Here is a 20440-nt window from a genome sequence, read left to right as displayed (position 1 = left end):
TTACACCATAATAGGTATTATTAGGGTGATGTTAAGTTAATTTTTACAACTTAAGCACAGCACTTATAAAATATATTAGAAATAATTTACATGCAAAAAGTTCGATCAGCTGTGGCGGCAGTTCGATATATTCACCATATCGATATGCAATCGGTGCAGCACATCTAATATTTTTGATTGTCTGGCAACGCTTACGTTTTGTATCGCGCCAAATTTGTAGTAGGCTTATTGTTTAAACTGGCTTCTCTCAGTTTACTAATAAATTTCAGTAGAGCGTGTGCTTTTTGGATAAAATATATAACGTACAGGGATACCAAATTTATAGTTCATAGTTTAAATTTTCTTTTTTGCTAAATTAATAGTTACGTAATTAGCAAAAATGCTTAAAAAATTTGTCGAGGTTAATGCGGACGAAAGTCCATCGGTGAATCCGTACGCCGTACGCACCTATATGGGTGATAATGTCACAACAGAATGGAAGGTCGAGAATTGTCCGCCGCGTGAGCGTGTCTGCCTAAAAAAGCCGCCAAACTCAACTATTTCCCATGTGCTAACCATTGAGGATGAGCTGCGCCGTTTGCACCAGAAGGCCGAAGAATCCAGGTTCGCACGCCCATACAAGAAAACCTGTGAACTCTACGATGAGTTCACCATGTGTATAATACCGCAACGAACACCAGGCGAATTAAAGTCCAACGCCGAACTTCGTGAACGTGTCCTGATGGCCAAAGCCGACCCTGGACTGGTGGAGCACGACGCGAGACTGGATAAGATTTGTCCCAAAGATCTGGTCGCGCTCAACAGTCCCATGAACATGAATGAAGAGGAAGAAGAGGAGGACGATGGGGAGGGCGAAGAAGAGAGCGAAGTCAAGCCACAGCTGGCCACTCCAGAGTGCAGTTCCGACATGATAATCATACCTGACAAGCGCATGGTAAGTTCTAAACTGACTTTATTTTACGAGCTACGGCTAAGCATTAGTTAAGGTAAATTCTATTCAATCAACTCGATATCATCAATGTCCGCATAAATGCTGCCCGGCGGCAGCTCCGGGGCTGGCAAAGCCGGCGCTTCGCCATTTGTGGGCAGCGATAGGACGTGATAGGCGCCAGTTGTTGCTTGCTGCTGCATGTGCACGCCCAGCTGTGAGATCAGCTCCAATGCCTGCACATCGGAGTTCATCAGTGCGAATTGGTGTATGACGGCCAAGTGGGGAAAGACGCTGCCCAGCAGCGTGCAGGCTCCCAGACTAATTGGGGCATCTCCGTCCAGCTGTTGCGACAGTTGTGGCAGTTGTGGCGGCTCGTCCTCTCCATCCGATGTGCTGGCCGGCGAGGGCAGCACACTGGGTTCACAGGTGACCATTTCGATACCATCATCGTCTAAATCCTCCACATCGGAGATTTCGCTGTTATCGCTCGACAAGTTGACCAATTCAGGAGTTATTACACCCATCTTGCCATCCAAGTCGATGTCGGCGAGCTCCTTTTGCATGAAATTGGGCAGCGCTTGCTTGAACTCCACTATAATCTGCTCCAGGGGCAGCACACTCGCCACCGGGCAAGGGCCCGTGTAGCCCAGTTCATCCTCCTCGTACTTGTACTTGCTGCGAAAGCGGTTTAGCCAGCGATAGGATGGTCGAAAGGCCGGCAATTTAAGCACTGCTGCCATCTTGAGCGCCGTCTCCTTCAGCGTATGGTTCGTTATGCTGACGCCGAGACGCAGCTGGCGACAGCGCTCCACCCACTCGTGCAGCAGAAAGCTGATGGCGCTCATCTCGAACTTGCGGCGCTTGCGCGTCATCTCCTCAATAATGATGGAGGCATCCGCCTCACTGAGTGTCGCCAGCTGCTGCAGCAGCTCACGTTTCTTCTCCAGAATGCGACGTATTTGGGTTGCACAGCAATGGAACATCTTGGCCAGGCTGTTGCGCGAAATGTTCGTCTCATCGTAATAACGTATAACCGCAATTTTCTCATAGAAAGTCAAAATGTTGCGCTCATTGCGACGCGATTTTTCCTTGCCCTAGCAGAAAAGATTGGAATGCATTAGAGAGTTCACCTTGAAAGGGTGGAGTTTAGTTCCACTATAAAAAGTTACGCCTTGTCAAAACCCAAGAAAATTATAAAAACAAAAGTTAAAAGTTCAGTGGCGTAGGTCTCAAGGGGGACTTTTTGTGATGTTCCTTAAAATACTCTTTAATCTGATGTACTTCTTGCCCAATTGTATGCCTTTTTAATCATTTCAAATATTTTATATTTGCCTTCCAATAAGTTCCAACTAAGTTTATGCGAGTCACTCCCTTCTTAAAAAATTGCTGATTACGCCTCTGTCTCCAATTGTTTGTCTTACGAACGCGCGTGTATGGTGCCATAAGCAACAACGCACAACAAATCAACCCTCGCACAGCTTAAAGGCCAAGTTAATACAACACGAGACATTCTGACTTACCCCTTTGTTCTTGTTGTTGCCTCTTTTTGTTGTAGCTGTTGCCGTGGCTGTGTCCATGGCTGCTGAACTGCTCGCCATATGCAGTTGTTATATTTTGCGTTTCCTCTTTGTCCGCTCTTCGGTAACCACAGCTGCGCAGCGTCCTCAAAATGAAAGCTCAAGCTGCTAAAAAGTCAATTGCGCGCTTGTTTTTGTTTTTTCTCAGAGAGAGCGTGTGTTGGCGCTCTCTTCACGTGCACGTTTTGTGTGCTCTTCTTAGTGCGACTCCTTTTAATGCTGCGTAAATAGAAAGAGCGTTTGCAATGATAAATGTTGTTAATGCCATTTTCATTTAGTTTTCATTGCAATTTAAGCCTAAATGTTTGCTATTACTTTGTTTTTTTTTTTTTAAACTTTTCTCTGCTTTGTTTATTGTGTGCCGCTTCTACGGCTGCTCTTGTTGTTGTTGCTGCTGCTGCTGCTACTGCCGGGGCGACATTTTAACACGCGTGCTTGGCCGCTGAGTAACACTTGTGCACTGTTTTTCGGTTTCAGGTGTTTGCCGTATGTTCGTTGCTGCTGTTGTTGTTACTGCTGCCCGTTGCTGCGGCCGTTTGCTTCCATATGAAATAAAAACGGTACGCTATGCACAGGCAGCCGCCTGTCGCTTGACTGTGTGCGTGTGTGCGCTTGTGTTTGTATTTATGAGCGCGTTATTGTTGTTTGTAGCAACCACAGTGAGTTAATGAAGCGCAAATTGATGCTTGCATATGTTAGAAAAGGATAGCAGCTTTATAACTTTTTTTAATGATGCATTGAACGATTTGCTAGGACTATTGAAAAGTATTCTTTTGAACATGCTTGTTAAGTAACTAGTTCTGAGCTAGTTCTGAGCGCGGACGTTGAACGAAGACCACGCGGCAGCTATGTATGTACAAATGCATATGCACACACACACACACACACACACACACACACACACACACACACACTACTGCTTGCAGTTGCTGCTGCTGCGCATTGCATTCGTTTCCATGCAAAAGCCAAGCGGTGTTGACGCTGGCGCCGCTGTCGACGTAGCTGCCGCTTAATTTTCGTTTCAGTTGTGCTCTTATTGTTAGTTAAATGTTTCGTTCTTGATTTCCTTTTCAGCGCTTTATTTGTTATGTTTCAATTGTCAGGGGCGTAGGCAGTCATTTAATACTGAATATTTAATAAGTTGTCCAATTAGATATGTAGTTTTAATGCATATAATTGTGGTTTAAGGCAAATTGTTAGTTGATTTTAAAACGCTAGAAATTTTACAAGTTGGTATTTCCAAGCGGCATTAAACTTATTAGCTTTTGCAGATAACGCACAACCAAACAGTAAATGCAGACATGTGATCTAATGCTTGTATGTGTGAGCTCTTCAGTCTTGTACGCTATGCGGTTACAGTTAGAGCACACAATTATTGTATTGATATTGATAAAACAATTTTTAATGTTTTATGGGGCGTATATTAAATGCGCCCCTTATCAATGCCTCTCCTCATGCTGTGAGTGCAGATAGATTTGTGAACAAACAACGAGTATTAAGATTATTTATCTTTAAAGATCCTTGCTGAAGATAAGCTCTACAAAAATGTGACTGATAAAATGAGTTTATCAAAATTGTCATACTTTTCCTTATATTATTTCCCTTTACTGCTTCCCTTACAGCCCTGGCATCTCCTGCGTCCCTTTTGCTGTAAATAGCCTACGCCACTGCAGCTGCCATTGCTCTTTCTTATTGCGCTTTGCTGTGACGTCGCAACGTTTCTTTGCTTGCGCGTCTGTTTTCTGCGTGTGTGTGTGTGTGCGTGATTGGCTCTGTGTGCGTTGTTATGGCCGCTCGCTACCAAGTCTGTTGGTAGCTCACAAAAATGAAAAAAAAAAAAACTGACAGCAACGGCACACACCTGGCCTCAAGTCTTTATTGCATGCTATGGGCTTCTTTTGTGTTTGGTTTGGCTTTTATGCAACTTCAGCATCTTAATGGCATATGCATATACTTCACACACACACACACACATTCAGAAACAGCAAACGCAAACACACACATATGTATATGTTATTCAATTGCGACTGTGCTGACGTGGCCGCCTCTGGCTCCTTGCTGAACTTGAAAACAGGCTACAGCTGGCAAATATAGACACACTCACTCACACTCCACTCCCTTTCTCTCTCGCACACATGCAGTTGGCTGGCCCACAGATGCATTCATGTATGTATGTATGTGTGCCTCTTTTTGGCATTTGCATGCCACGTGTTTTGACTCTTATTCTATAACTGAGTTGTGCCTAGAGTTCTGCTTGCGTTTTTATTGATTTTATGCATTTTAATTGATTTATTTAAGAGGGATTCTAAAGTGCAGTCAGCCGCAGGCGCGCTCACGATTAGTAAATAAAATGCAAATAGCAACACCTGCAGTGCTGCCGCCGTCTCCTGCCTGCCTGCCTGCCTGCCTGCTTGCTGTCTGCGTTCTCTGCTCTGCTGGCCCTTGCGTCATGCCCACACGTACCTGGTTTGACATTTTGCCAGCCACTCGCGTCAGCCGCATTTAAAGTTGAGAGGGTTGTTGTTGGTATTAGTAGCGCACAACGTCGCACTCGTGTTTATTGACGTCGTCGTATGCTATAAGTGCTCGCTCGCTTGGCTATATAGCTGGCAATTCCAGTGCTAGTTGCTGCTGCTGCTGCTGTTTTTTTTCTTTCTGTTGAATACTCTTTCGTATTTTTGTTAGATGACTTGTTTGTTCTGCAGCCAGCCCGACCTACGCTCGGCTCGAGTTTGTCGGGTTTTGGCTTTTAGTTGTGGTGTTCGTGTTGTTGTTGTTGTTGTTGTTGCTGCTGTTGCTGCTGTTTCTGGCATTCGTGCGCTTGCGATAAGATTCGTGATGTGGCACTAAGCGCTGTTCGCTGTTTACTGCTCTATGCGCTGTTTTGTGGCCGTCAGCGTGGCCAGCCAGCCATAGAGGCAGTCTCACACACACGCACTCGCACACACACAGACAGATATAGCACATTCATAGACCAGCACACCAACAGACAGTCGACTGTATAGTTAGCCAGTCTAGTTGGCATTTCGTGCTTACTTTATGCCGCTTACTAACTTCATAGTCAGCAGCAGCAATAGCGTTGAGTGCGGCATGGATTGGCTCTGGGCTTGGCCTCCATATTTAGCTCTATTTACGTACGCTAAACATACATATACACATACATATATATACATACATATATGGTATGTATGCATAGTATTTATAGGCGCGTTTATGCCGGCATCCGTGGCGTATGCGTGCTATTTTCAGCTTTGCAACTTGAAATGTCGCATTAACTCGCACATAAATGTGTGCGTTTGGGCCAGACAAAAGTAAAAAGCTTATAAACCAGCGCAGGAAAAACTCTCGGACATATAAAAGCACAACCCATTTGCGATAACTAACCATATGGACTGATTTGCAGGGCTGTGCCTAAAGCTGCCTCCAAGTTCATTTAGTATGGCTTCGCTTTAGTTTTTATGCGAAGTTCTCTTTTATGCAGCAACGGGGGACAAAGTGCAGGCGAGGCACAGCCCACGTGGCGTATGCGTAATACCACGAACAACTTACCACGATTAGTTATTAAATATGGGGAACTAAACTAACTAAACTAAAGTATTTAAATGATAAGACGCTTAAATTAAAGCGTAAAGACTTGATATTTTAAGAAATATATGAAAGCCAATAAAAATAATGTGTATAAATGTTCCTAATTTTTCGTCTATATATTTTAATGATTTAATTCTGGCACTCAGCTTGAATTGAAACGTCCTAAGAGTCGCATTTATTTAAACGAAACACAAGTTGGCCCTCTGGAAGAGCTGCCATTCCCAACGTATGATCCACGTGTCATACAAGAGGGATTGGAGGGCGAAAATCTGAGATCCTATGATATTATCGAAGGTTGCAATCCACAAGATTTATGGACCTGGAATATGGGCCTGCAAAGGCGTGAAATTGAAATGGATCAGGATTTTATAACTGCTGCATTGCCCAAATATGGTTTGTTTTCATTGACTTCTTGACATTTGCCGAGCATATCTGCTAATAATGTTCAGGCCTATCCAAAAACAGGTCACGACATCGGACTCACCGTCTATAATATACCCACACAGCTGGAGAAAACCTTTACGGCCGAAATCGTGTTCGGTAATCGTAACATTTATCCTGAACCAAATATGGAACCATATCGCCAGAGGTGAGCTGTACGGCTTGGAAAATCAGTAATCAGGACTAACGCATATTGTTATTGCAGATACTATTATCGACCCAGCGAAATAGCTGCCATTATAATTGCCTTTGTGGAGACATATCAGGTGAATCCGGATTTCTGGACTGCCGGCACCATGGACGGCATATTGAAACGTGCCGTAAAGCTAACGAAGAAGAGCATTAACCTCAACTACAAGTCGGAGGATAATGACTTTGACATATTGCCGCAGGTGATGGAACGTCAGGCGGCTGTTAAGATCAAGATACACTTTACGGGTCAGTTCAAGAACGAGCCTAATATTTATAAGGCTCTGTCGTTGTTCTTTTCCAAATACAATGCCTGCATCTTTACCTCACGTGATATGTTTCTATTGATCTGGAAACGCTGCATCAATTCCTTCTTTATCTTCGATCCCAATGGACGCAACGAGCTGTGCCAGCGGGACTTCAAAGATGGCATGTGCTCCTTGATGGCCACACGCTTTATGGAGCACTTGGTGCATTTGATAACCAAGTTCAGTGACCTGACCGACAACGACGAGTTCAACATCTATGAAATAACACTGACACAGTATGGCAAGCTCAAGGAGGCGCCCATTAAGAAGGACAAGGCATATCAGTACCACAAGCTCTGGGCCGTGGTTAATGAGAATTTCGCAGTAAAAACTGGCGGCAACAGCGGCATACAACAGCCCATTTCCGGCACGGAAAAGAACGCCTCGCTGGTTGTGTCCCTCATAGCGCTGATCTACTCTGAATTCGAGCTGGCCAAGCTGTGGCGACCCATGACCATTGATGATATAATTCGTTATGGTGTGGCTTACTACAAGACGCTGCGCAAAAAGTTTCGACTCGATGGCAAACGCTGGAAGAACAAGAAACCCGAATTGAATATCGTCGATTTGCCGGAGATGTTTCTGATGGGCGCCTTCAAGGCAACGGTGCGCAAGTATCCCTTCCTGATAACCGGTCATGTGACCGACTGCAAATCGTATCTGGAATCACAGCTAACCCATGCGCTGCAGGCCCTCTTTGAAAAGCCCGAGTGGCCGGCAGCCTTGCTGCAGATTGATAATTCCGTGATGGCAATTTGGCGGGATCGCGAGTTCTTCTATGTGTTCGATCCGTTTCGACGCAATCGCGTCGGCATGGTGGTGGATCCTGATGATTATCGGATCAAGGGTCTGGCCGTATTGCAAATGCATACCACGTTCGATTCCTTTGTGCGGATTCTGTACCAGAATGCGCTAAAGATGCGTCGCGGTGGCAAATTCTTTATTCACGGCATTCGCACGGGCTGCATTCGCCCGTTGCAGGTGATGACGCAGCAGTCGAACAAGTTTCCCGCGCTGCAAATGGGGCTGCCCACATTTACAGACGAGCCGGCGGAGGCGGAGCTGGCCCAGAAGAAGAGCATTGAGAGCATACCCGAGGAGGAGCGTTTTCCTGCGAAAGAGGAAAAGGAATTCATAGAGGAGCTCATTCTCGGCATTATCAATGGCATTATTAAGGATCTGCCTGAGCCGAAATTGGATCGCCCACATCTGTACAGACAGGCGCAAAAGGTGCTCCTGGCCACCGACAAGGAAAATCTCCGCGCGCTGCGTCTGAAGATAAAGCGTGGCTACGAGCTCGGCGAGGAGGAGGAAAAGCCGGATCTGAAGCGTGTGTTAACCATCGAGGAGGAGCTAGAGCTCAAATCCAATTACCAGACACTGCACGATGGCGCCTACATCATTATGGGCACCACAAAGCTGCCGCAATTGGATCCAGAAATGACCAAACTGGGCGGCGTGCTGGCAGCCCTTGTGGCCACAGCAGTCTCTGCCAAGTACAGGGTATCCACCTGGAATGCAGATCTTGTTGAGTTCTGCATCTATTCGGTCAACAAATTCGGCGATGACTATCAAAACTACGAGCTAATCCTGTCCTGCTTGTTGAACAAGAAGCTGCCAGACATAGCCGTTGGCGAGAGCAACTTCTCGCTGGTGGTCTCCGAGGTCTACAAGTCCTCGGTATCATCATCACTGCGGCAGGATCTGCTCGAGCTGCTCATCGACAACAATCGCGTTCTGGTCGTCTGTCAGCATTTCTCGTGCGTCATCTTCAAGCGCTACAATTTGCTGTACATGTTCATTGGCTTCCCCTGCAATGCGATTGGGTATCGCAAGGGCGGCCCAGGACCGGCCTGCATGATGCGCTTCATTGAGCTGGACTCGCTGATACGTCGCATCGAGTTCGGCTGCAATCCTCAGGGCTGTACGGTCATGAATTATATAGTGGCCGCCATAAAGATTGTGGATAATAATATTAAGGGTCGTTTCCGTCGCTGGCCCAAGGAGGATGACGATGCAGAGTTCAATGCAGAGAGTCTGCGCAAAAAGAAGCTGCGCGAGCAGCGTCTGGAGAAGATGCGCTTCATTGACGAGGAGCTCAAGAAGGAGAACAAGCGCATCCAGGACTATCTGGCGGCCAAGCGGGAGCACGAGGATCGTAAACATGGCAGGCAACGTAAGTGGCTTTGCTTCTTTTGTCAGAATTCCAACACAACACACAACTCTCACTTTTTACACAGCGGAGTACAAGGACCTGGGCATTGACGAGGGCATGGGCGAGGAGGAGATGGACTTTATGGATATGGAGGAGGAGGCCGAGGGCGAAGAGGAGGTCGAACTAAAGCACAAGCCTGGCAAGCGTCTGCCCAAGGAGATACACAAAGCCTACAAGCCACGCCCCATTCTATACGGCTATCGCATGCGCGAGAAGGACTGCAACTTTAAGATCCAAGGCAGCATGAACATGGAAGGCCGTGAAGATGGCAGCTTCAAGGAGATCAAGCCCTGCTACTTCGCCAGTGCCCTGGCCATACTCAGCGTCTCGCTGCGCCCGCTCAATCGCTGGAACTCGTATCGCATTGATCGGGTCATCACCCACGCCAAGTCCATTGCAACACGTGTCTGCGATCTGGAGTCCGTGTTCGAGCGTGTGGTGCGCCATGTGACGATCGATGAGTACGAGTTCGACATCTGGATACGCATATTGGAGCCGATGGGCATGTGGACGCCGGCACCGAAGCCGGCTAAGGTTACCGCGGAAGCGGCGCTGACCACGATCAAGAAGAAATTACAGAAGGTGCTCAATACGCGCAAGTATTTGATGATCTTCACTCCGAATGGTTGCTTCGCTCTGTACCACGACGAGTTCTATCATCTGTTCGATCCATATGCGAGCATGGACAAGCCAGGCGAGGAAGAAGAGGAGGAGGCGGACAATGGCGATGGCGAAGAAGGCGACGATGGCAAGAAAAAGAAAAAGAAGTGCCCAAAGGGACCCAAACGCTATCCAGAGCGCAACACTGCCTCCTGGGTGCTATTTGCCGATGTGGATAGCATGCTCAAGTACATAGATAAACGCTGTTCCCAGCCGGACTGGAAGGAGCAGAGCCAGTATATGTTCTATGTGGTTGATGTGCTATCCTATAAGAAGGCAGCGCCCAACGCACGTATCCTGCAGTTGCTGACTGATCTATCAATACCCATGACTTGCTCCAATCGCCAGTACGGACGTCCAGAGTATGAGATTTGCGCCACCAACGAGTCCCTGGGCTGGCTGGAGCTGGAGAACTGTCTGCCCGTGTGGAGCCGCATGAACCGACGCAATACAGCTGGAAAGTATCGCAACCTGCCGCTGAGCAAGCTCAAGAAGTACGACGTGGAGATTGAAGGTCGTCTGTGGTCCTTGTGGGGCAATCTGCATCCTGAGGCGCCTGTTTTCGAGGACCAATTGCGTGGACGTCAATATCTCGCTATCTATGTAGTCGCCTGTTGTGCGGCCAGTGTATACAACCTCATGGACTGGAGCGCCCAACTGCTGGACACAGTTGTCGTCAGTGGCAGCAAATACTTCCAGGAGAGCATAGCTCAAATAACGCAAGAGGACTACGAGTTCTCCTTGGAGAACCTCAACATCGACTGCGCCCTAGAAACAATCAACTTTGTGGTTCATATTGAGCACGTCTGCTATGGCAAGCTCTATCGCGTGCCCACCTTCAATCGCATGAATCTCTCCGAGGCGCTCATCTACTTCTTCAGCCATTACCAATTCGGCATTGTGATGGTTCGCAAGCGTGCATTGGCCATTGGATTCTGTCCGGGCCACGACGGGGGTTATTTCATGTACGATTGCCAGGAGAAAGATCAGCCGCTTTTCCCCAAACAGCAGGGCGCCTCGTACCTACTACGCACACGACATCTGCAAGTGCTGCTCTACTGCATCGTGGTCACCCTGAATGTGCCCTTCTACAACATTGACTTTAGCATTCACAAGGTGGAGATGTTGCGTGAGGGTGCCACTGTTGAGAACGAGGAGGAGGAGGGCGGTGAGGGCGAATAGGAGCGACAGCGGTTCTCTTGTGTACATGAGGTGCTGTGTTTTAGTAAATATTTGATATGGATTTTTATGCAACGGCTTTGTAATAAACAGAATAACAACAAAACATGGCCAATAAGTCAGAAACGCATCCTAGACATTCTTAGGTAAACTTATATTATGATTGTAGAATCTCATACATATCTTTGCTAAACATAGAATGTTGCGGTTAAGTACTATACAAATCCAATTGGTGGAGGCTACAAACATCAACGAAACCAGAAATATTACGATAGTCCCATAAGGAAGCCTGCCTCATTAAGTTGCGACGGACTCACATTTAGGGCACCAGGAAATGTCCCATACGATAGGAGGTATTATGGGGGCTTCCACACACACGGCTATACCGATTATCCCGTCAAGTATTCCGTTTATATATATTCATGTTTATGACGACAGGATGTATCATCAGCCCATGCCCGTCTGTTTGCCTGGGTCTGTACTAAACGTCGACTTTAGAGACTACGATTCAAAGACAAAGTTCGGTGCATAGATTCTTATATAGAATTCACGAAGCGTTATAGCACAATTTGGAAATCAGCCAACCAATACTTCAAACGAATCTGTGCTGTGGAGCTGGGCTCAAGATATCTCCTAGTCGGCAAATGTTATCGATTCCAGGCACTCCCTTTTTTCATATTTCCTGAACTTGGTTTGGTACATTCAAATTTATCTCAAAATCCTTTTAAAACTGCTTTTCACCTGGTAAGTATACGAGTTTCGATCAAGTAAGAAGGCAGCATCTAATGCGGGCATTCTACAGTTGCTGTCGGGTAAATCGGATCCATGGCGCGAAATGAGTCAATACGCTGGATAGAGCTGGAAAGCTGTCTGCCCGTGTGGAGCCGCATGAACCGACGCAACACAGATGGAAAGTATCGCAATCTGCCGCTGAGCAGGCTCCACAAATACGACGTGGAGATAGAGGATCGCCTGTGGTCGCTGTGGGGGAATCTTCACCCTGAAGCCCCCGTGTTTCAGAGGAGGTTGCGTGGACGTCAATATCTCGCCATATATGTGATCGCCTGCTGTGCGGCCAGTGTTTACAACCTCATGGACTGGAGCGCCCAACTGCTGGACACAATTGTCGTGAATGGTAGCAAATACTTTGAAGAGAGCATCGCTCAAATTCCTCAGAAGGACTACGAGTTCTCCTTGGAGAACCTCAACATTGACTGCACCCTAGAAACAATCGACTTTGTGGTTCATATAGAGCACGTCTGCTATGGCAACCTCTATCGCGTGCCCACCTTCAATCGCATGAATCTCTCTGAGGCGCTCATCTACTTCTTCAGCCACTACCGATTCGGCATTGTGATGGTTCGCAAACGTGCATTGGCTATCGGCTTCTGTCCAGGCCACGCCGGGGGTTACTTTATGTTTGATTGCCAGGAAAAGGATCAGCCGCTTTTCCCCAAACAGCAGGGCGCCTCGTACCTACTTCGCACACGACATCTGCAAGTGCTGCTCTACTGCATCGTGGTCACCCTGAATGTGCCCAAGCATAACGTTGGCTTTAGCATCCACAAGGTAGAGATGTTGCGCGAAGGCGCCACCGTTGAGAGCGAAGACGATGAGGGCTCTCCAAGCAAGCATGAACAGTAGAGTAGAGTAGCAAAAGCGATCTTCCGGTGTATTTGGTCTTGTGATTTAAATAAAAAATAAACTTAATCAACCCGAATACATGGCCAATTGTATTCTAAAAACTTGTTCAAAATCGCACTAATGTTGCCTTAGACATGGTTATTCACGTGGGTGACACCAGTTTTGGTCCGAAGCCTGGGACTGGTAGTCCCTTGTGTCTCTATTAGTCGCCTCTTACGACAAGCGATGACATGCTGTGGAGGTATTCTGTGCCCGCCGTCCACACGGGTGAATATTACAGGGAGGAGGCATTTAAAATTTTAACAAATAGATTCTTGATCAGGATCTGAGTCGATCTGCTTAGGTTTTCTGTCTGTCTGGCTACAGAGAAGTTAAAGCATATGGACTATTGGACTAAATGAGTTAGTTTTTAACGCAGGTTCCCAAAGGAGTATGTTAGTTATATTTTAAAACTCTCCCAACTCTCTCCGCCCAACCAATTTAAATTATTATAGTCAATATACTTATATAGATATTCAACAACTTACTCTCCCAAAAATCTATGATCATGAACCTCTTAATTAAGCTGAGTCTCTGATATCCTGGTACTTCTTAGTCTGGCATTATTGATTGGACTTTTTTTTTATTTAAGTACTTTGCTTTTTTTTTTTTTAAATCAAAACACTTCATATATTTTTCCAAAAAGATTTTATGATGGGACTTTCAAAATCTTGAGAAAATCTGTAAATCTACTCTAAGGCTGTTCTCTTTCAGGTAAGTATTCCGAAAGTTGTGACCAAGCTCATATTGCTTGTATTCCACAGCTCGCATTCCCTTTCAATGGCTTTCAAGAAAAATGAGTCAATAAGCTGGCTGAACCTGCAGAACAGCCTGCCCGTGTGGAGCCGTAGGTACCGACGGAACACGGCGGGAAATTATCGGAACAAACCGCTGAGCAAGCTCAACAAGTACGACGTCGAGATTGAGGATTGCCTGTGGTCACTGTGGGGCAATCTTCACCCTGAGGAACGCGTCTTCCAGAGGAGATCACGTGGACGTCAATATCTCGCCATCTACGTGGTAGCCTGTTGTGCGGCCAGCGTTTTCAACCTGGCAGAGTGGAGCGGCCAACTGCTGAACAAGATTATCACGAGTGGCACTAAGTACTTCGAAGAGAGCATCTCAAAGGCAAAGAGCAAATGTAACGCTTTACGGAACATGAGCAGTGACTGCGCCCTGGAATCCATCAAGTTTGTCGTCTATATCGACCAAGTCTGCTGCGGAGAGCTCTATCGTTATCCCACACGTAGCCATATGAATCTCTGCGAGGCGCTAAACTACTTCTTTAACCACCACCAATTCGGCATTCTGAAGGTGCATAATCGTGCATTGGCAATTGGACTTTGTTTGGGCGAGAAAGGAGGTTACTTCATGTACGACTGCCAGGAGAAGGGTCATCCGGTGTTTACCAAGCAGAAGGGTGGCTCGTACCTGCTCCGCACACGCCACTTACATGTGCTGCATTACTGCATCGTCGTCACCCTGAATGTGCAGAGCGAGAATGTTAAATTTGGCATCCACCGGGTGGCGATGTTGCGTGATGAGGCCCCCCTTGGAGCCGAGGAGGAACGGCGTTTTCTCGGCGACGGAGATCAATAGAGAAGTGAGATTCTATCTTAAGTAATGTTTATAAAATTGCTTTACAATAAACTGGACAATCACAAAACAAGCTTTAAGTACTACGTAAACATTTAACAAGAATCTGATGACTGGGATTGGGACGAAGTCAAACCGTAAGTCAGCTGGGGATTCGAGTATTTAATGCCTAAGACGCTGTTCCTGTGCGGCCTGCTTGTAATGATAGCCATCCTGGCGCAGCTCGTGAGCAGGCTGCGGCTCGAAGGCTAGAGTCTCGGCATCGGATGGGGCCGTGGGCTGTTGCACGTCCAGTATGTAGGGCATTTGCTGATCCTGTTCCTGATATTGCTGATAGATGTACTGCGGCTGGTCGGCCTGCTGTGCGGGCGGCAGGTAACGCATGGCGGGTGCAGCCTGGGGCTGAGTCTGAGCTGGGGCTGTGTACTCCATGGCTGGCTCTGTCATCATTTCGGGCTGCATCATTGGCTCGGTCTCGGGCTGAGCTGGGGGCAAATAACGCGTGGCAGGCATGGTGGGCATAGCGGGCTGAGCTGGCGGAAGATAGCGCGTTGGGAGCATTTGATCTTGTTGTGGCATAGCTGGTGGCGTCAGCTGGCTGCTGGGCGTAATCTTCATGGCGCCCTGCTCATTCTCGCGCATATAGTCCACCTGCTCTGGCAGTTCGCGCAGCTCGTGTTGCTCGATGGTCATGTGCTCCACCTGCTCCGGCTTGGGTGGCGGCAAATAGCTGCTGGACAGATGCGAGACATCTGCAGCGGCCAGAGCCAAGCAGGCGCAAGCGGCAAGTGCGACGAAGCTGATTCTCTGCGTGAATAAGTCCATTAACTGGCGGGCACCTTTAGGAGCACATTTGTCGGCCCGTTAACTCACCATGTTGTCCGTTGTGTGGCTGCAAAGCGTTTGATAGCTGACCAGATGGCACTCGGTGTATTTATACGATCTCTGGCTAGACCTTCGACGGTGTGAGTGCTTCAATATTTGGCTTGGCCTGATGCCTTGTTCCGCTATTTATCTTACTTTTGCGCATCTTATCAACTAACATTCAAACGTTGCTGAATCACTGGCCAAAGTCAATAATAGAAAAAAAAAATGCAAAAAACTGACCAGAGCAACAAGTGAACCGATCCGAAATTCAATTGGACGCGGCTTAAGCCGATTTTTGCTTGGCGCAGCCTTTTCACGGGCGGCGTTTGACAATTTCAATGGCTCTCGAGCTCTTCGGGCCGGCGGCATGACAACTGGAGCATTGGGCCATGCCTGGTTAAAATATTGCCTTGAGGTATCTCTCTCTTTCACTCACTATTTCTTCTTATTGGTTTGGCACTGTCTTCGCCTTGGCGCAGCTGTGAATTTCACGGTCAGCACGTGGGCCACAAGTGACGTATGAGTGTTCGTGGGCCACGCAGGTGAATGGGCTTATAAAGAGAGGCTAATCTGCATATGTTTATATTTGTTGAGTAAACATTAACACAAGCAACAATTCAACATGTGAAAAACCATAATTGACTGCAAAATTGAAAGAAAATACCAAACAAAAAGACTTGACTTGCTTTTGTGCCTTGCACATTCTCTGGTCATCTTGTGGAACACTCACGTAAATCGACCTTATGAGCTGATCCCAGTTGATTTCAAATCACATGCATTTAAATCTAAAGCTCTACGCTTTAGTTCTCATTTGGATTGATTGTAATAGTAGTTAGGTGGGGTTCTCCGTCTTTTAAAAATTAGTTTATATTTTTGTAATTTATTTTGCATAAACCTACTTTTATTTTGGCCAGCTGTTTTTACCACTTAACCTCTTCAAAAATGTATACGTGTACTATGTGCGGCTTGAAGAAGTCGCAGCTGGGCAGTAATCCGGATTTTGAGTTCCGCAGCCGGCGACGTCAGGCCGAGGAAGCCTACATAGAGGGCATATCAGACTGGTGCTCAAAATGTGAAGCTCTTCGATTTTTTTTCAAGTCCGACGATGGCAAAGAGTCGCCACAGTATCTTGAGGAGCAGCCAAAGAGGAAACTGGCTAACTATATGCTTGAGGCGACAGCCATGGGTTGCCAGGATAATAGGCAGCATAGGCCTAAGGGCAAAAAAGACGGTCAGGACAGGAAACGAAAAACGCAACGCGACCTACGTCACGAGGCACGCAAGGTAATGAGGCAGGAGCTGTTGGCTGGCTTGCCATCCCAGCTGCCGCGCGGCTCCTTGTGGGAGCGCAAATTGAGGTCCTATAGCGAAGATCGGGACCGCCCCAGCCGTCGCGTCCAATCAACTGCTGAGCGTCGCTCCAAATCGGTGGTAAATGAGTCATTTCATCAATCGCGCTTGGATAAACAGCAGGCCGAACGTCGCAGCTGCCTGGCCAAGGACATATCGAAATTGGGCCTGAAGCCGGATAAGCGTGTGCACTTGGGAGATAGCAACGTGATAGAGGAAAATGGGCTGCTTAATAGCTTGCTGGACCAGATGGAGGACCATGATACTGATGAAGATTCACGAGGGCCTATAAGCTTTAAGAGTAAGCTGCCCATAGGCAAGCTACAGGAAATGGAGCTGTTGAATCCGTGGCAGGAAGAAGTGCAACGGCGCACAAATCAATTGCTGGCCAGCAGTGCCAAAAAGGAGCTTAAGGCAGCACGCGAACGCATCATGGACTTCAGTTTGCCAAAAACTCTGGATTACGACAAAAAGCGAAGTTTTAACGGGCCAATTGGTGTGACCAAGAGGCTGACCGTGGACGAGGTGGCCAGAGATATGAAGAAAATGGAGAGGGAGGAGTTCAAGGATCATCTACACAATAAGCTGGTGGAAAAGAAAAATCTGGTCGGCGAATGGGAGCGCATACGTCACCGTGTCGAGGATGAATGCAACCGCGTCAAGGCGGAGCTGATCGAGCTAAGGCGACAGCGGGACATAGAAATGGAACGAAAGCCGAAAGTCAGCCATGAAGGTGGCATAGAGCGGCAGCGAGGCGGTGCCCAGTTTGGGCCAACATATTCCGATAAGGAGCAAACTAACGATCCGGAAGATATAAAGAGTGACCACGAGAAGACCATCGGTGATGCATTAGATGAGAAACTGGAGAACATGTTAGACACGCTGCACGAGAATTCGCAGAAAGTGGAATCGAGCGTAGACAATGTGGAGAAGAATTTGTTATTTGAGCCCAGCGCGCCGCTGGAGAGTCAAACGGAATTTGAAGAAAGCGAAAAACAAACCGATATTAATGCAGATGACAGCGTGGACGAGATGACAGAGTTTAGCAAGCATCAAGAAGAACCATTGCACCCGGTTACATGTGAAAAGTCCGAGCTTAGCACCATGAAGCCTAAGCGTCTGCTGAGCAAGCTGCACATGCTGGTGTCCACGGTGCAGCGGGCCAGATTCCGTGGATTTCCTGAGGATCCGCAACAGTTGCTACAGAATTTGACGCCCAAAGAGCTGATGGATCGCCGTGATCCACCACCAGCACAGTTCTCCACACTGCCGTGCAGCCCTAATGAGCTAATAAGTCTGTTGTCCCTCAAGCGGGAGGTCTTGCAACCACATATGGCACGCCCGCTGAAAGTCTGCCGCTCGCCCATTTTCTGTCCCGACGCTGATTGCAGGCGTATGTTCTTCATTTCCGACTTCAATGATCATCTGACACACGAACATCCCTCGCTGGCCATGGAGCGCATTACGCCCTGCAAGGCCAAAACCTTCTTTCTGGACACGCGCGTCACACTGCTGAATAAAGCCAAATGCAATATGGTCTACTTTGTTAAGGACAAGTTCATTGACAAGAACACCGAAAAGTATCCCGATCTGCTGCCGGTGCTCGTGATGACCGCCCGCTTGCACGCACCCGACTTCTTTACATCCAACAATCCTGCCAAGCCGCGCTCCACCGCAAGGGCCAGTGGCTCTGATCAGGAAATCTTTCTCATCTGGCTGACCAGCATTCGACCCGACGATGTCAAAATTATTGGCACCATATCCGTTTGGCCAACAAGCAGCCGACCCATTGTCGAATACCTGATGGTGCAAACCAACGAGGTCTACAATATTCGTTCGGCCCAAAAGCTAAAGACCATCTATAACAGCAATCGTGTTATGGCCCTGCCTGGCAATTTTGTCAACCGAATGACCGACGGTGGCAAACACCTTTTGGCCGTACAGGTGTTGATTCATTAGTTTTATCTTTGGTAACGATTCGATATAAATTTTAATCAAGTGAATTTTTAAAATAAATTGTGGGAGGGAATTATTTAATTATTATACTTATTCATTTAATGGAATTTATATTAGATCGTTTCTGACTGTGGTTTATATTTATATAGACATATATGTGTTTGGGTTAACTAAAGAAAGCATGGCAGAATCGCCATGTTCGAGCTTCATGTCCAAAAGGCAATGCAAAATAGTTTAATGTTGCCAGATAAGAGTTCATACCAAATAATTTTTTTCTTGTTCGCCAATCTACACATACATATATATTTTCCATATATTTTCTATTTTTGATATAATTTTCCGTTTAACTGAATTCCCAAAGTAAGTATAAAAATGTTGCATACTTTTAGGCAGCGCACATAACATTTTGTCGCAATGCAAACATGTTTGTTGTTTAGGATCTTATTAGCCAGCATTAGAAATTTGTTTTATTTCTAAGCTTGCCGGGCAGGCTGTGCTTTAGTATTTCACAACAACAACAAAAAAAATACATAATTCGAAGCTTCAAATCATTTTAGTTTAGTTGCTTTCATTCTTCGGTCTTTTTGAAGGAAAAAAAATTTTTTTAAGGAAACTATATTTGGGCACTGTAAACAGAAATTCTTAGAAGACTTTTGGTTAGAATCTAGTGCTAGTGTGTTTACCAGATCATGTCTTCACAGTTTGGTGTCGAAAAGTGCGGAGGCGAGGGCTCTGAGGCGGCCGGCGGTGCCGCTGTCATCAATTCCCTGACCAGTGAAATGTCTCTGGAACTGAAGCCATCTCCCAAGCAGACTTGTATTCCACTGCATCAGCGTCATCGTATGGTCAATTCGGAGACAAGGTGAATGCAAAAATTCATTAAAAGAAAGATAGCGAATAAAAACTGAACTTGCCCTGTCGCAGTGTCAACTCGAAAAAACTGGACATTGACATGCCGGACAAGTCCTGGTCGGTGCTGTATATCGGTGCCAAGAAGGACGAGAACTTTGAATAGCAGCTAAACTGTGTGGTTCATTCTAAAAAAAATGATGTATTTTCGAAACAAAGTGCTCTCTATATCAGCTATTTAGTTAAGCTACCATCGTCTGTGAACAGCCTGGCCAGCCCACAATAATTGTGATCGACTTTACGCATCCACATCTTCCAGTCACCCAATGCTTTAATATACAAATTCCCACTCGTGCCAGTGCATACTATATCATGCTCCACAATGTCTTCTTCATTTAGTTGTTTTTTTTTAAACACATGTGTGGGTGGTAATACTCTAGGCTAGCATTCGCAGCCAATTGCAATTGACGTTGAGGTTTCGTTTTTATTTTTACCCCGGCTTCGTCTCGCAGACAGCGATTGTGATTAATGGCGACGCCGTCATTGAATGCGATCTGGCGCTAAATATGCATGACCACGAGTCGCTTCATGATGTCATTTCACGAATGATAGTGCCAGAATCATTGAATGGCACTTGATATGTGCTATATGTGCCATATTAAACGCGCGTCTTGTGTCGCCAAAGAAGAGCCCAGCATCAGCTCTTGACGAGTGACAAATGAAACAATGTACGACCAGCTATCTGGAATTGGCGGAAATAATGGCTTAATGATACAAATGACGTGTCTTATTTAATACTTGACATGACTTGAAATACGTGTGAAATTGTCGAGTAACCGATATACATGATAATGATCATGACATGTGCTAACCATTTTTCAAACTTGGGATCTCTGAATTACATTAATTTAAATGTTCTTCCACACATTGGTTCGTGAACGTTGTTTTTTGCACATATGAATTTAAATTTTGGAGTGAATCTTGTCGCATTATTTTAATTTGAAATAGAAATTAATACATTAAGACGTACCAAATTTTTTTAGAAGTTCAT

The 20440-nt window shown here is 46.5% G+C and overlaps 7 protein-coding genes across 10 annotated transcripts in view; 5 read left to right on the top strand and 2 right to left on the bottom strand.

The window, feature by feature from the left end:
• Window positions 1-282: 282 nt before the first annotated feature.
• On the top strand, window positions 283-11194 carry LOC115769541. 2 transcript variants are annotated; one of them, XM_030714382.1, is made up of 5 exons: window positions 283-934; window positions 6243-6489; window positions 6562-6685; window positions 6743-9210; window positions 9275-11194. In XM_030714382.1, exons 1-5 carry the CDS (start codon window positions 380-382, stop codon window positions 11089-11091), a joined length of 5211 nt encoding a protein of 1736 aa, XP_030570242.1. In that variant the 5' UTR covers window positions 283-379; the 3' UTR covers window positions 11092-11194. The 2 variants fall into 2 exon arrangements, with proteins under 2 accessions (XP_030570242.1, XP_030570243.1); XM_030714383.1 differs by lacking the exon at window positions 283-934 and having other exon boundaries at window positions 6424-6489; window positions 6546-6685.
• LOC115769544 overlaps window positions 954-20440 on the bottom strand; it is a 28914-nt gene continuing 9427 nt past the window's right edge. The window contains exons 1-3 of one of the 3 annotated variants that reach the window (XM_030714385.1): window positions 4972-5356; window positions 2452-2727; window positions 954-2025 (exon numbers count right to left, since the gene is read on the bottom strand). In XM_030714385.1, the coding sequence (XP_030570245.1) occupies window positions 994-2025; window positions 2452-2529 (1110 nt within the window). In that variant the 5' untranslated portion in view covers window positions 2530-2727; window positions 4972-5356 and the 3' untranslated portion in view covers window positions 954-993. Of the gene's footprint in view, window positions 2026-2451; window positions 2728-2823; window positions 3259-4971; window positions 5357-20440 lie in introns of those variants that run through there. The other 2 variants (XM_030714386.1, XM_030714387.1) reach the window with 2 other exon arrangements.
• Window positions 11276-12963, top strand: LOC115769546. Its single transcript, XM_030714389.1, has 2 exons — window positions 11276-11832; window positions 11891-12963. The coding sequence occupies exon 2, from the start codon at window positions 11914-11916 to the stop codon at window positions 12730-12732; it is 819 nt and encodes a 272-aa protein (XP_030570249.1). The 5' UTR covers window positions 11276-11832; window positions 11891-11913; the 3' UTR covers window positions 12733-12963.
• On the top strand, window positions 13386-14433 carry LOC115769545. The gene is made up of 2 exons (XM_030714388.1): window positions 13386-13485; window positions 13536-14433. The coding sequence occupies exon 2, from the start codon at window positions 13552-13554 to the stop codon at window positions 14368-14370; it is 819 nt and encodes a 272-aa protein (XP_030570248.1). The 5' UTR covers window positions 13386-13485; window positions 13536-13551; the 3' UTR covers window positions 14371-14433.
• LOC115769547 (putative uncharacterized protein DDB_G0294196) lies at window positions 14504-15434 on the bottom strand. The gene is made up of 2 exons (XM_030714390.1): window positions 15241-15434; window positions 14504-15174 (listed from the first exon to the last, which is right to left on the bottom strand). The coding sequence occupies exons 1-2, from the start codon at window positions 15241-15243 to the stop codon at window positions 14530-14532; spliced, it is 648 nt and encodes a 215-aa protein (XP_030570250.1). The 5' UTR covers window positions 15244-15434; the 3' UTR covers window positions 14504-14529.
• LOC115769543 lies at window positions 16070-18621 on the top strand. The gene has a single exon (XM_030714384.1). It carries the CDS (start codon window positions 16177-16179, stop codon window positions 18541-18543), a length of 2367 nt encoding a protein of 788 aa, XP_030570244.1. The 5' UTR covers window positions 16070-16176; the 3' UTR covers window positions 18544-18621.
• On the top strand, window positions 19085-19734 carry LOC115769549. Its single transcript, XM_030714392.1, has 2 exons — window positions 19085-19402; window positions 19465-19734. Exons 1-2 carry the CDS (start codon window positions 19230-19232, stop codon window positions 19553-19555), a joined length of 264 nt encoding a protein of 87 aa, XP_030570252.1. The 5' UTR covers window positions 19085-19229; the 3' UTR covers window positions 19556-19734.

Source organism: Drosophila novamexicana, unplaced genomic scaffold (assembly GCF_003285875.2).
Source record: "Drosophila novamexicana strain 15010-1031.04,08,12 unplaced genomic scaffold, DnovRS2.1 tig00004554-arrow-pilon, whole genome shotgun sequence".
Taxonomy (NCBI): domain Eukaryota; kingdom Metazoa; phylum Arthropoda; class Insecta; order Diptera; family Drosophilidae; genus Drosophila; species Drosophila novamexicana.
Note: the sequence above shows the minus strand (reverse complement) of the source record. Positions and strands in the feature narration are given on the sequence as shown.

Coding starts and splice junctions, on each gene's coding strand:
- LOC115769541 (XM_030714382.1), top strand. CDS start 380: ATGCTTAAAAAATTTGTCGAGGTTAATGCGGACGAAAGTCCATCGGTG. Junction 6,490..6,561: donor TGCTGCATTGCCCAAATATG/GTTTGTTTTCAT, acceptor ATCCAAAAACAG/GTCACGACATCGGACTCACC. Junction 9,211..9,274: donor TCGTAAACATGGCAGGCAAC/GTAAGTGGCTTT, acceptor CTTTTTACACAG/CGGAGTACAAGGACCTGGGC.
- LOC115769546 (XM_030714389.1), top strand. CDS start 11,914: ATGGCGCGAAATGAGTCAATACGCTGGATAGAGCTGGAAAGCTGTCTG.
- LOC115769545 (XM_030714388.1), top strand. CDS start 13,552: ATGGCTTTCAAGAAAAATGAGTCAATAAGCTGGCTGAACCTGCAGAAC.
- LOC115769543 (XM_030714384.1), top strand. CDS start 16,177: ATGTATACGTGTACTATGTGCGGCTTGAAGAAGTCGCAGCTGGGCAGT.
- LOC115769549 (XM_030714392.1), top strand. CDS start 19,230: ATGTCTTCACAGTTTGGTGTCGAAAAGTGCGGAGGCGAGGGCTCTGAG. Junction 19,403..19,464: donor ATGGTCAATTCGGAGACAAG/GTGAATGCAAAA, acceptor GCCCTGTCGCAG/TGTCAACTCGAAAAAACTGG.